Source organism: Pestalotiopsis fici, assembly GCF_000516985.1.
Source record: "Pestalotiopsis fici W106-1 unplaced genomic scaffold PFICI_Scf_12, whole genome shotgun sequence".
Taxonomy (NCBI): Eukaryota; Fungi; Ascomycota; class Sordariomycetes; order Amphisphaeriales; family Sporocadaceae; genus Pestalotiopsis; species Pestalotiopsis fici.
In genome coordinates this window covers 1,049,486-1,062,896 of record NW_006917102.1, presented here as the reverse complement: position 1 = coordinate 1,062,896, position 13,411 = coordinate 1,049,486, and the positions used below count along the sequence as shown (strand labels likewise).

At 52.3% G+C, this 13,411-nt stretch overlaps 2 protein-coding genes across 2 annotated transcripts; both read right to left on the bottom strand.

The window, feature by feature from the left end:
• Positions 1–1,625: 1,625 nt before the first annotated feature.
• On the bottom strand, positions 1,626–2,732 carry PFICI_14083 (uncharacterized protein; the record flags this gene model as incomplete). The annotated part of the gene is made up of 1 exon (XM_007842664.1): positions 1,626–2,732. The coding sequence occupies one exon, from the start codon at positions 2,730–2,732 to the stop codon at positions 1,626–1,628; it is 1,107 nt and encodes a 368-aa protein (XP_007840855.1).
• A 1,015-nt stretch (positions 2,733–3,747) lies between these two features.
• PFICI_14082 (uncharacterized protein) lies at positions 3,748–11,259 on the bottom strand (the record flags this gene model as incomplete). The annotated part of the gene is made up of 1 exon (XM_007842663.1): positions 3,748–11,259. The coding sequence occupies one exon, from the start codon at positions 11,257–11,259 to the stop codon at positions 3,748–3,750; it is 7,512 nt and encodes a 2,503-aa protein (XP_007840854.1).
• Positions 11,260–13,411: the final 2,152 nt, after the last annotated feature.

Sequence of the window (13,411 nt, the reverse complement as noted above, 5' to 3'; positions counted from 1 at the left end):
CGGGCTTGATCAGTAGCTGCAATGGCATTCTCAAGCTCTAGATCTGATTCAGGAGACCCATGATTGTGTGGTGGCAGGCCACCCACGGACTGCCGCATTGGAGACTGTGGTTGCGCTGGTGGCAAGTTCTCTGGAGACTTCTGCATGCTAGATGGTTGTCGTGGTGGCAAGCCGCCCAGGAATTGGCCCGTTGGATGCCGTGGTTGCGCTGGTGGCAAGCTCGCCGGAGACTGCTGCATGCTAGATGGTGGTCGTGGCGGTAGGCCGACCACGGACTGACGCGCTGGATACTGTGATGCCCGCAAAGTCGTTGATGCGCGTCCGGCATGGCGGACCAGTGGGTGCGGTGGTGTTTGTCTCCTGGAGGCATTGAACGACTCGGATGATGGAGAGAGTGCTGATGGCTGAACTGAAGTTGCTGCTGCGGGTGGAGCGCCAGAGGGCTGCGCCTAGTTGTACCGTTAGCATAAAGAAAATATAGAAGAAAACATACCCCCCGAGGGGAGGAAAAAAAAAAACTAACCTCTCCCAAGGCACTCGATCTCGAGCCTGTGTGTGGCAGCATTATGCTATGTTGACAAATTGGGCACTTCTCTTTTTGCTGGTCTGCGAGTTGTTCCGTTTTGCAGTCTTTGTGCGATGCAGTAGTAGAATCTACTGAGATTCTCTAGACAGAAAAAAGTTTGTGGGAAATCGAAAAACGGGGAGTGGAAGTTGGCGGAAAGAGCGAGCGGCTCATGTAAACGCCGGAGGCAGAGGTGGTGGGAAAGAACGATCACCGTGTCAACGTGCTAAAGACCAGACCTTCTTCTTAGTACAACGTTCCATTCACAAAATATTGTCGCACATCATGTTTCAGAAAGTCTTCTGGAGTACTATTACGTTCGAGTGTCTGAAGGAAGGTCTTTGATTTTGCCCGGATCTTTAATAAATATATACCTACCTAAGCAACCCCATATCCTGCAATAGAGAGTGTTGTATTTTATGCAAGTCGACTTGTTTGTGTTCAGCATGGGGAATCGAATCCCAGTTGATATTGCGAGTGGTCCAGACGAGGGTGAGGGAAAACCCTCCGGGAGAAGCCTGCGAGTCTTACTGTGTGTGGGATAATTTGAGGCTGGCTGAAGGGGAAATGTATTTTCCAGCACCACATGATTGACATAGCGCAGGATGCCATCTTTCTCCTGGATGGGACATGCTTTTGCTCAATACTGGATCCGTTTGAGGCGGCGGTGGATGCTGACTGCCAGTCTGTACCGGAGACTGCAGACCTCATGGGACTTGTGGAGGTACGAGGCGGTCTGGATAAGGGCATGAGTCCGGTACCTGGAGTTCAGGACAGAGGCGGATGTTATCGCAAGATCCAGTGACCAGATTTGGGGAACTATAGAACGTGAGTAGAAACTGAAGCGGGCTCATGATGGCTCAGACATGAAAAATAGACTATGGTACGGAGATTTCATCATGCCACTGCTCCGGGGTTCAGACGTGCAAGAATCCGACTGTTTGTTGAAAGATGAAACAGTTCTTCGAGATCTGGATTCGGCAATTGTTGGAAGCCGATTATGTGGTTTGAGAAGATGGGTTACAGCATGTGCCTACGGCAATCGGATTCTTTTTCTCATCTACTTTCTCATTTCCCTCACCAACTTGGCGAGTTTTGCAGGACTCATCGCGATATTCTGCACAGTCTCTTCTAGTACTTCCACATCCGCATCCTTGATCAGCCGCCTCAGACTCGTCGAACTAATGTCTGGGTCCAAGTGTGGCTCATCGCATTGTACGAACCATATCCGATATGCCAAATCTTTGCCACCCTGACAGACAAAGACTTTGCTATTCTTGTCGATGGCGATCGGTGGCCCTGCTTGGCTTTGATCTTGTGTAGTCGGCTCGTCTCCGGGCTTGGCCACATCACCACCCCCTCTCACCAACGCCCAATCGGTATAACCATGCAAAGTCAACAGGTCACCTCCGATACCCCCTCCTTCCGGCGCTGGTGAGTCCACTACAAAATCAGCCCTCCGACAGACATTACTCGTCACCACACCGTGCATGCCCGAACTCCGCGGCATGTCGCGTTGCACGTAGTCCGGGCCCAGGAGCTCAATGTACTCGACGTCAAAGCCGTCGGCCTCGCAAGCGCGTATGAGCCGTGGATGAAGATTCCACCACTCGCCCAGGTCCGCCGGAAACAGCCAGACACCGCTGCGGACCAAGTCGTCGGGTACACCGTCACGTACGAGCTCGAGGCGCTGTTCGAGGGGGAGTTGTAACTCCTTTGCCTCTTTTTCGTTCTTTGGGGTAGCCGTTCTCGCACCCCTGTTTGCATGACCGCGGTTCTTTCCCCTGCCGCGTCCTCGAGGGTACATTGCTGCTTCGGCTTCCATGGCGGCGCGCCGTGCTTTGCGCTCTAGCCAGTATTGCCCATGAGGAATAACAATGAGGGCGACGGCATTCAGGTCGTCCGCCGACGTGTCCCCACCAGATAGGGAAGCTTTTGTGTTGGAAAATACATGATCTACCAGCGCCAAATGTCCGACATGCGGGGGATTGAATGAACCAATGTAGTAAATGATACGATTCTTGCGTCCTTTCCGGAGCGTCGCGACTGGTTCGGCCGTCGAAGGCCTTTCGCCAAACGGGTTGACTGACTGGCGACCATTCCAAACCTGGTTAATGTATCTTTCCAAGGGCGCAGTTTCACCAGACTTTGGTCTGAAGAAATTCATAGTTGCGATTATCTATTCAAGAGCTGAACCGCAATACTTGTGTGTCGCGATAGCTGTTTTCGTAGTCGAGGCGTCAGAACCTGGGTTGAAGTATTGATCCTTGTTGAGTCGTGAGAAAACGAGTTGACTGGTCTCATATAGGCCGGAGATGTATATGGGTTGATTCTGGGGAAGAAAAGAGAGGCAGATGGTGCCAACTGTTTCTCTTTATTACATTTCACTTCTTTGAATACACCTGAGGGAGTCATTGCCAAGAATTAGTTCAGAGATGCCTTAGCTAGCAACTTTGAGTGCAAGGGTCAATAACTATGTGACATGGCTGCCTGAAGATTGTGGGGATGTAGAGTATTGGCCGTAAGAGACAAACAAAAACCTGCAACGTTGAAATCAAGCATCATTCTACGTTCAAAAACAGCACATTTTTCATTTTGGATCCATTACAATTTTACAATATATTATTTTCTCAATGGCTGATTTCTCTGCAATTTATCGTACTCTCTCTTCGTTCAAAATAGCCACCTTGAATTTGCCATCATGTCTCTGAATAGCATACAAAACGAGCGAAAAAAAGGCCTCTTTTCATTATGCCTGGCTATGCAAAAATACAAAAGAGATGAAAAAAAAAAGTGGCATCGCAAATACAGTTCAAAAGCGGCAAAAAGGTGTTTGTGCCCAGATGATTGTATCCGTCGATGGCCAACTTGTTGCGAAGTGAAATCGCGTGAAGGGATCGTGTTTGTGCTTTTTTGAAAATTAGGTCATATAGTCGCTGTGCAGTGCGAAAAGCAAATACATGCGGTGTAGTGGGTATCAATCTAGCTCGCAGAATGGGTATAGCCAATCGATGTGGGCAACATCGCTGGGAGAATGCATCAAGCGGCCTTTAAAGACCAAGTTGATTCCCCATGGCCGCCTCATCCCTTTTTCCATTTTTGGTTTCTTCACAAATGAGATTATATAGTAGAACCGATGCCTGCTTCGTTACTCAGTTCCTTCGAGACTAACATTTGGTAGGCTAGTCGTCGAAGAAACCAGCATCATCAAAGTCTTCAATGTGGCTGGCATCGATATCATAGCCACTTGGTCCCGCCATTGGGGGCGTTACCGGCTCTTCCTGCTCGGGCATGCGCCGAGGGGGCGTGGTGGGCACAGGAAGCTTTTCTGCTTGTCGTGCAGTCAGAGATGAGCCTCGAGGACGGTTGGCAAACTGCTCGGCCGTGTATCGCCGTCCAGTAGTACCAAAAGCAGTTGGCTGTGGCTTGCTCTGTTCCGCAGGTGGGGTGTTACGCAAGCCTGATGCTGGCGGCGTCATGAGACCAGAAAGCAGGCTGTTTTGAGATGCGGGAGCTCGCTTGCTTCGTGAAGGAGTTTGATTTCTACCAGCTGAAGGCGACGAGAGCATGCTCGATAGGTTGTTCAAGGCAGGTTGGTTTCCTTTGCGCCAGTTGCCCCAGGCGGCAGCCAAGGGGCCTACAGCTTGGGCTACTCGTGGTGTTGCCGCACCCTTGATGGCGGCAGCAAGTTCAGGTAGATTGATGGCAGAACCGCCGTTGAGTGCTCGTTCGCGTTCTTGTTCTTCCATCTGAAGATTGGCCTTCAGGCGAATCGTTGCATCCTTGACGGCCTCTCTGTCATATTCTTCGGCCGACAGAGCTGCAATGATGTCCTGAAGATCACTGTGTCGCACGGCCAGAAGCTCGCGAAGCCAGGTGATTTCATCGTCACGCTTGGTGATCTTGACCTCAGCTTCTGGGTCAAGTTTAGACACCTTCTGTTCAAGCTCCTCAATGTGCTGCTCCCTGGCTTGGAGCTGTTCTTGCAACACCATGATGGACTCGCGGAGTGCTTGAGGAGAAATCTTCTCTGGAAGCTGCATAGCCTGAGTGACGGCTTGTGGTTTGGCATCGGCAGAGGCATGAGAGACAGCAGTTTCTGATGCACCTGCGGCCTTCGCGGCTTGGGCTGCAGCCTTGGCTGCTTCTTGAGCAATCTGAACCTTCTCTTCGAGATGGACAACGCGATCCTGAAGGTGCTCCACCTTGGACGTCGAGAGGCTTAGACGCTCCAACAAGTTTGACTCGTTACGTTGAGCATCCTCGGTCCTATTGCCGAGTTCGCGTTCATATCGGGTTTGGAGATCTTCAATCTCGCTCTGGTGTTTAGCCAGCATGGCCTCGAGGCTAGCCGCGCTGGTCACCTGTGCTTCCTCAAGCATCATGTCATGGTGGGCCTTGGCTGTCTCGGCATCCATCTTGACTTGGTCAATCTGAGCGCGGAATTTCGCCACCTCTTCCTCAAGAACAATCTCGTGTTGGTGCTTGAAGCTCTCGGCGGCCAAGCCGGCCTGAGAGAGCTCAGCACGTAGTACGTTGATCTCTTCTTCCAGTTCGGCACGCACCTCATTCACTTGCTTGTTGGCAGCGTCGAGATCAGCTTGCGTAGAAGTGCGTGCCCGGTGAACCTCGCTGGCGGCGGATTCGCGGGCTTCCCTGGCCTCGCGTTGGAAGTGTAGAGCAGTCGTCTGAATTTTGTGGTTTTCAGTTCGGAGCTCACCAAGAAGGCCTTCCAAGCGTTTGCATTCCGCAACAGCCCTCATGCCGGCACGCTCTCCACCTTCAAGTCTCTCAAGTTCTGCCTCCAGTCGCTCGCGAGTTCTCGACTCGGCCTGAAGTCTGGCATCCAGGACCTCTTGGCGGGCAATAAGGGCCTGTTCCTTCTTGAGGCGTCGGCTATTCTCCTCTGTGATCTCGCGAACGGCATGGGCCATGTCATCCTGCATGGAGACAAACTTGACTCGCCAGTTTTCGCGTATCTTTTCAGTCTCCGACAACTGCACGTTGAGAGTATCGATAACCTTGCGGAGGTGCTTAGACTCATCAACAGCAGTGATCAAGTCATCAGTCTGTCGGCGTGCTGAGTCACGAGCATGCTCAGCTTCAGATCGCCAGTGACGAGCCTCTTGTCTAGCTCCGCGAAGCTCATCATCAGTGGCGTTGAGACGGTTGGTGAGATCAATCTGAGTCTTGTCAGCATTGGATTGGGCAGCCTCAAGAAGCGCAAGTCGCATTGCACTCTTGCCAGCAGTCTGCTCCACAGCCCGAATCTTTTGCTCACGCTCCTCCACCACTGCGCGGAGACGATCTTCTTCTTCAGAAGAAATGCGAAGAAGCCGCTGGATCTCTGACAACCGATCTTCAGCATCCCTTCTGCCATGTAGCTCATTGTCAGTCTTTTGTTCCTGATGTCTCAGGCGTTCCTCGAGATCATGTACTCGTTGATCATAAACGCTACGGTTCATGATTTCCACCTCGATCTTGGTCTCGGCTTGGTCGAGTGAACGCCGAAGCTCAAATGAACGATCCTCGACTGCTCGTCGCATATCAATTTCACTCTCCAGTCTTCCGCTTTGATCTCTGAGACGCTGTTCAAGCTCGAGAATGGTAGCCTGCATTTCGGCCATCTTCTTGGTAGCTTCTTCATCATCTTGAACAACAGGTGGCGGTGTAGGAGGCATGCGGTTCTGCACTGCTGCCTCGACCACATTGCGCAAGTCTTCGGCGGGGAAGTCAACACGCAAAGACTGATTGAGCTGCTCTCTCATATCTTGGAGTTCCTTGAGAACAGAGGTATTGTCAATCGATGGAGTGGGTTCAGGCTGTTCCATAACCGATTGCAGTGCACGGCTGGCATGGTGCTGGTTCAGTGCCTCCATGACGGCAAAGCGGATCTGTTCCATTTTCCTGTTTCGTTGGGGGCTCATGGACTTTCGTGTCATGGGCACCTCATCATCCTCATCATCCGCATCGCTCTCTTGGACCTCGGCAGAGACACTGCGGCGCTCGCTGCGGCGTTCATGGCGGCTTGAAGGTGTTCGGCCAGCCATGGCAAGCAAAGCCTGCTGAATTGTCGCCAAGCTCTTCTCGAGTGGATCGAGGCGATCGGTCAACATATCGCCAACAAGATCTTGGACGTGACCGTTGAAATAGTGAGCGCGCTCTTCCAGCTTGTCTTGTTCATCGGCAGTAAAGGCTCTGTCCCATTCCTCATCCTCGGTAATGTTGCCACCACCAAGATGATGCACAGGCCCGTCAACCTCATAAGGAGGCGAGGCGCGGCTCCGAGGGCGTGCGACAAAAGGATCCTCGAATTCATCCTCCTCCAGCAATGCTGGGCCAGGTTCCAGGGGCAATGATCGGTATGGGTGCGGGCTTGGGCTGCGTGCATCGCCTCTTCCCATGTGTTCCTGATGTGGTAGGCGCAGCGGTGAAAACTTTGGAATGGCAGCAAGCGAAACAGTTCGGACCGGGCTTCTTGGGCGACGCCAGACTGGCGCTGGTGATACTTTAACACTTCGGTTGACTCCCATGGTAGGGTCAGTCTCCTTCATGTGCTGCATCACGGCATCAATCTCTTCAAATGTCAACTCATGTTCTTTACTGGACTCCTCAACCTCTTCGGGCACAGTGGTGATGGGTGGCGGGCTATGAGGCGAGGGGATTGATTCATTGAAGCTCTGTAGCTCTGAAGCTCCGTTGGCAGTTTCAGGAACTGGTGCTTCCTCTTCGTCCTCGTCAGATACAGGAGAAGGCGACTTTGCGAACCTCGATTCGCCCAGTCCTCTGTGCACCGGCACTGGCGGAGGGGGCGGCGAGGCAAATCGGGAGGCCCCAAGTCCTTGCCGTGGGGGTGCAGCAGCGAAGCGAGAGCCAGCCAGGCCCGATTTCAGGGTCTGTGATGTACGCTCGGGCTCCGGAGTAGGCTCGCGATGGACTGTGGTCGTGTCTGCTTCAACAGTGCGAGGCTCTGGGCCAGGAGTTGGCGACGCGCCACGATCATCCTCGCTCTCGTCAGGTTGTGCCATGGTTGGGGGCTGAGCCTTGAAAGATGGTTCAAATGGTGTTGCCACGGGATTAGGAGCACCAAAAGTAAAGCCACCGGGCATGAATGGCTGAGCAACGGCAGAAAGACCTCCGGAGAGGCTCTTTTCGTGGCTTCTGTCAACGACCTCAAAGTCACCAAACGGTCGAGCATTGTTGAAATCCTGGACGTCCAACTCATTTCTGAATTCAAATGGAGCCCAGTTGATTTGGTCTTGTTCAGGGGACGTTGCGGATGGACTCGTGGTCGTCTTTGTGTCATGAATTTCGGATGGGACCTTGGTATCAGTGGACTCGGAAAGAACAGTGGAATCCAGTGTGGTATCACCAATGACATCGTTATCTTCATCCTCAGGCTCGGGCTTGTCTTCTTCAGCCACCTCATCCTGGGCAGAAGCCTTGGCTTGAGTAGCCATAAGCGCTTCAGGCTCTGGAGTGGGCTCGGCGAAAAGTGGCACCTCATCACCATCATCCACATCATCCCTGAATTTCTTACCGCGACGACTGGTATCCGTTGGGCGACCGTCCTTATCGAATTCCTCAACAGGCTCAGCAGTCGGAACGGGCGTGGGCGACTTGTGACGGCTTGCAGGACGAACGATTGGGATGGCCTTGCTCCTCTTGCCTGTGGCTGGTAGTCCCGTGTCTGACAGTTTAAGATCAATACTTCCAAAGATTGAGCCGTGATGATTGTCCGAGTCTTGACCGGAAGCAGCAGCGCTTGTCACCGAACCAGAGAAAACAGAGGGCTGGAACGATGGAGCGACTGGGTTGAACTTTGGAGCAGCAGCCGAGAAATTAAAGTCGCTCTTGGCGGGTAGGCTGAACTCGCTCTTGGGGAATTGAAATTCGCTTTGACCAGGAGAGAAGACGGGCGCCGCAGCGTTGATTCTGCCCTTGGAAGAGGAAGTTGATGGTGCACTGAAATGGCTCGAGGTCGACGCCTGGAAAGCAGCGGGTTGGAATGTGCTTGCAGTAGGTTGGAAGCTGTTAGCTCCAAAGTTGAATTGGCCAGGAACAAAATTGCTAGTAGGGTTGAATTTGAACTCCGTGGCATTAGCATTGAGTTTTGTCAAAGACGGCTTGCTAGTATGGCTCGAGCGGCGTGATGATGGTTTGTCGCCATTGAAGGACCTGGCGTCGGCCCATGGATTGCTGGTTGTGGAGATGGAACGCTCATGCATATTGTTCACCAGTCCAAAGGTTGAGAGAGGAGTTCCAAGGTTGCTTGGATTTGTCTCAACCTCATAGGATTCATCACCCCTTTGCTCCTTGACAGTAAGAAGCCGGCCCTTAGTGGAATCACCTGCGCTGTCCCGAGCCTCGTCACTGTCAAAGAATGGCTTCTGTGTGAGTGAGTGCCCACGGCTGTGGGGACGAGGATGGTGCAGCACGGGACCCTCATTCGGATCGTTGCCAAAGTTGCCAAAGTGGACAGAGGGCCCACCAGGGTGCCCGGGCAGAGGAACCTGCGCTGGATCGACCAAGCCATAATTGTTCTTGTCAGGCCCTTGATGAGGGCTGTAATCTTCATGCTCCAGTTGCTCACGGAATTGCTCCTCCAAATGGTACTCTGCATCGTCAATTTCCCGTTGCAGACTTGCACTGGCATTGTGCTTGATAAAGGGAGCAGGCTCTGGGGTTTTGGACGGACTATGGTCTTCGTAGGGATTGCTCTGAGTTTCCTCTTCTTCACGCAGGTCCTGAAGACGTGGAGACGCTCGTGCTGAGTCCTGGCGCTGGAGCTGCTGGTGGGGCAGCATGGGATATTGCAACGACTGATGGCGTTGATGCAGGCCGAGTGGCGAAGGCGTACCGTCATGATGGAATGGTGAGGTAGGAGAGACCAATGAGCTTAGGTTCATGATAGATGGCGAGCCAGCACGATGAAGCTGTTGTTGCAGCAGCATATCCCGAGGCGAGAAACCATGGGGCGAGGGTTGACCAGAAAAGTGGAATGGAAGCTCGTTTGGAGAAATCGAAATGGATGCCCGAGGATTGAATTTGCCTTGCAGGCCAGCAAAAGATAGCGGCGAGGCCATAGATGGAATAGTTGGGCTCTGCGTGGCCGAGGTACCGTGAAAAGCACCTGGGAACGGAAAGCCTTGTGGACCGCTGCTGGTGGCCGACCCTGTTGGTATCGGTGGCGAGAACGGTAGTGGAGGATACTGATTCGGCATCTGTGGGTTTGCGTTTGAAGGGTTGGGGGATACTGAAGGCAGTGGTGCAGGCTCTTCGTCGCCAAAAGAGACACCAAGTGCTCTAAGCTTGGCCTCTTGCAGCTCGTTGACATAATCTTTCCAAGCATTCAAATCTGGTAACAATACTGCATACTTGCGACCAGATCGTTCGTTTACTATATCATCGGGACTCGGCCACTCGTTACGACTCATTGAATAGTTTTCTAGCGGGTCGAGAGAGGCATTGGAGATATCGCCAGGGCCTTGCAAATCAAAGCCCCTGGTGTTGTAGCCCAGCTCGGTCCATTCTCGAAGCATATCCTGCATCTGTGCAGAAGTGAGTGGAATAGGACCTCTACCAGGCAAGCCGCGCTGATCATCCCGTGGGAGGTGCACCATGATGTTCTTCCCCTTCCATGGCACCTTTTTCCTGATCCGTGGTGTCTGGGAAATGGGAACTTTTGCTACTTTGGTTGGGGTCGCAGGCGGATGTGCTGGGACAAGCAGGCTGGATTGCTCATTATTTTGAGGTATCTCGGACTTGTCTGTCGTTCCAGCCGCTGAGACTGGGGTGTGGACGGCGGCAACATCCTGCCCAACGTTGCTCGTATCTACAGAGAGAGAATCCATGGCCTTCTTTAGAGGGGTAGGATGGGCAGATTGCCTAAGAGTTTCGGTACTCGAACGTGGTCGAGGATGCCGTGGCGGCGCTAAACGCTGCCGTGAGATATGACGAGCCGAGGAACGAGAGGGCCGGGGAGTCCGTGGGTCGGTGTCCTCAAACCAAGCTGCCTCGTCGCCGGAATTGGAGCCGCTCAGTGAAGAGTGCTCGCTAAAATCACCGTCGCTTAGCCAGTGACGATGCTCCGAAGTCAGGTCGTTTGTCGTATGGGCACGAATCCAATCTTCGGTAATGCCACGCACAGGTCTGCGAGCACGATTCAAAAGTACGGCAGCACTTTCTGAGAGGATCGAAGGTGGCGATTGCACCTGGCTGGTGGGCAAAAGCGAAGTCGTCCCTCGCAAGAAAGGAGTGGTGAGCTCAAGCTGGTGAATTGGCGAGTCGTCAGAAGCCTCGCTGCTGGAACTTTGCCGGCGCAGATGGATGCGGGTGTTGGGTGGATATGGCGAACCCCAGCTTGCCGTTACGTACTGGCCACTGCTATCGTCCGACCCAGTTGGAGAAGTTGGTGAATCAACTCTCCTCAGATGCTCGCGAGCCCGTTCGGAAAGCTGAGGAGCCTGAAGCGATGGGAGCGCCGGGGAAGAGGATATCTCGTCGTCCGAACCGTCAAATGTCGAGCTCGTGGAGAAGGCGGGAGATTCTGGCAATTCGGAAACCAGGACTGGCAAAGGTCCAATGCTGTCCCGTGCTGCAGTGGCACTAGGAGGAGTCGACGGCCTCGAGGAAGACGTCTTTGGAAGACCTGGTAATGCAGCCGGATCGTCAGCTTGGTCGTGTCGGATCATCGAGTCATAATGCATTAACTGAGGTACACAAGAAAAGTGATGAAGTGGCCCAAAGTCGTGTATAGTATTGTGCGGGCGGTGGACAAATTCATTTAGGAGAAGCTAGGACGTGGCTGGAGCATACCAGAGTGAGATCAGTGCAGACGAGGAACAAATCGTCTGCTACCGATACTCAAGAAAAATAGGACCCTCTCACAGCGCGTTCGATTATTATCCTTGACGGCCCGAGGGAGGTTACCAAGAAATTCCAATGTTTACCAAAGAACAATCGAAGCTCTCTAGTTTCTCTTCTCTCTCAAATTCGCGACGCGTCCTCCTGCTCAATACAACTAAAAAGATACCTATTATGAAAGAACGATTGGCCCAGGGGTAACGGACAGGGGGCCAGAAAAAAAAATAAAACAAAGAGCAGGACTGGCTTTAGAGGAGCGGGAGAGGTAGAGGCGCACGGCACTGATGACTTGTCGAATGCATCGGATCGCAGTCGATTGCCGGCTTGTTTAGGAGGACGAACGAATCTCGCGAAGAGAGGGTGGGATGTGGTTGTTGACAGGCAGGTGTTGGCAAACCTCGAACGTCGAGAGGGAATAAAGAAAAAAAAATATCACCCCCCAGGCGCACGAATACCTAGCAGCAAACAGGAGCGCACGAAAAGATGGGAATCAAGCAGACGCGCGACGACCAGACTGCTACTTTCTGCCCAGCCCAGCGAGATTAGATCGTCTTGGTCCCAAGTTGGATGAGCTGGCGTGGGCATGCGCAGTGCAATTGGACGGATTCTCGCGCCACCATGTATCTGCCACGCCTTTCTGTGGCCGGTACCTACAGTTGAATGACGGCGCGGCACAGTAGTCCAATGCAGGAGCCAAATTGACTGGGAATTTGACTGGGAAGAGCTCTCGAGATTTGCCTGCCTGGCCATTCCTGTTTAGGCCTCGTTGCTTATCTGGCGTAATGAGCTCTGCCCAAAAGAGGGCAATTGTTAGCAGGTACTTTGGATCTCCAGGCCTGATAGCAGACAATAGTAGGGCGATCGTGGAGACTCTCTCCGCCGCCGGGGAACCTTGGAGGTATCTCTCCATCAGAGCCCATCATGACCCGAACTGACCACACTCCCGCTTGACCCCCTTATTCCTGTCGCCTGGACCCCGGTGGTACAACCCAAAAATTGACAGGCGCCTCTCCACGCGAAATAAAGTGTCAGGTCCCTGGATACAACCATTAGATTGCAGTTGAAGCTTTTCGGCTGCATGTGTTCAATCGAAAAAAGTTCAACGTTTTGATCGACGAGGCATTCTTCTTCACATGCATGACAAAGCTGGATCCTCCTAAGGCCAAATGAATCACCTACCTTTGACGTCGTCCATCAAAAGGCCCACGGAAAGACGGGCAATTGTACCTTGCATTGGAGAATTTCCCTTACCAGGAACATCGATTTCGCACTCTCTTTTGAAAGATTGCTTCCCTCTATCTGTACTGTGTACTGTACATGGGTCACCTGATCAATCAATTTCCAAAGTTTTGCTAGTGATCGCTCGACTTGGAAATTGGAAATTGACTTTCCAATCCCAAGGGCAATGCGGCTCATTCAGATGCAGGCACTTCTGCCAGCTAACCGCAAGCTAACTCATTAGAAGAGAGTCTATCGAACCGTTGCAGACTCGATCCGTTGCGAAACCTTGAGTTTCAAGAAAATCTTAATATTGGCATCTCGCTGACAGACTGTCATGATTGTGACTGCGGGTTGTAACGCTGAAGAAATGCTTGTGAAGAGGTTGCCTTTGACGGAGCTACTGCGAACAGCGAATGAACCTTGTCAATGTGTATCATTGTTGCATTACTTATCATGGGTTGGCCAGCATATATCTCGCCTATTAATACAATGAGATTAATCAATGCCAGTTGAGGCTTGGAGTATAAATGATATGCGACAGCTACTGCATGCAATATTTGATTGCTGTAAGCAGCCAGCTTTTCTCTAAGTATGCATGAAGAAGGATAATTCAGAGTATCAATTATCACATATAAAACTGGAGAGATTCTGAAGACTCGGGAATGCTGCCATCTGGCAGCCCAAGCCAGTCACCTGGTGGGTTGAACATACCGGGTTTCAGTCTTCGCAGTTTTGCCAGCTGGCAGCCAGCAGAGAGCA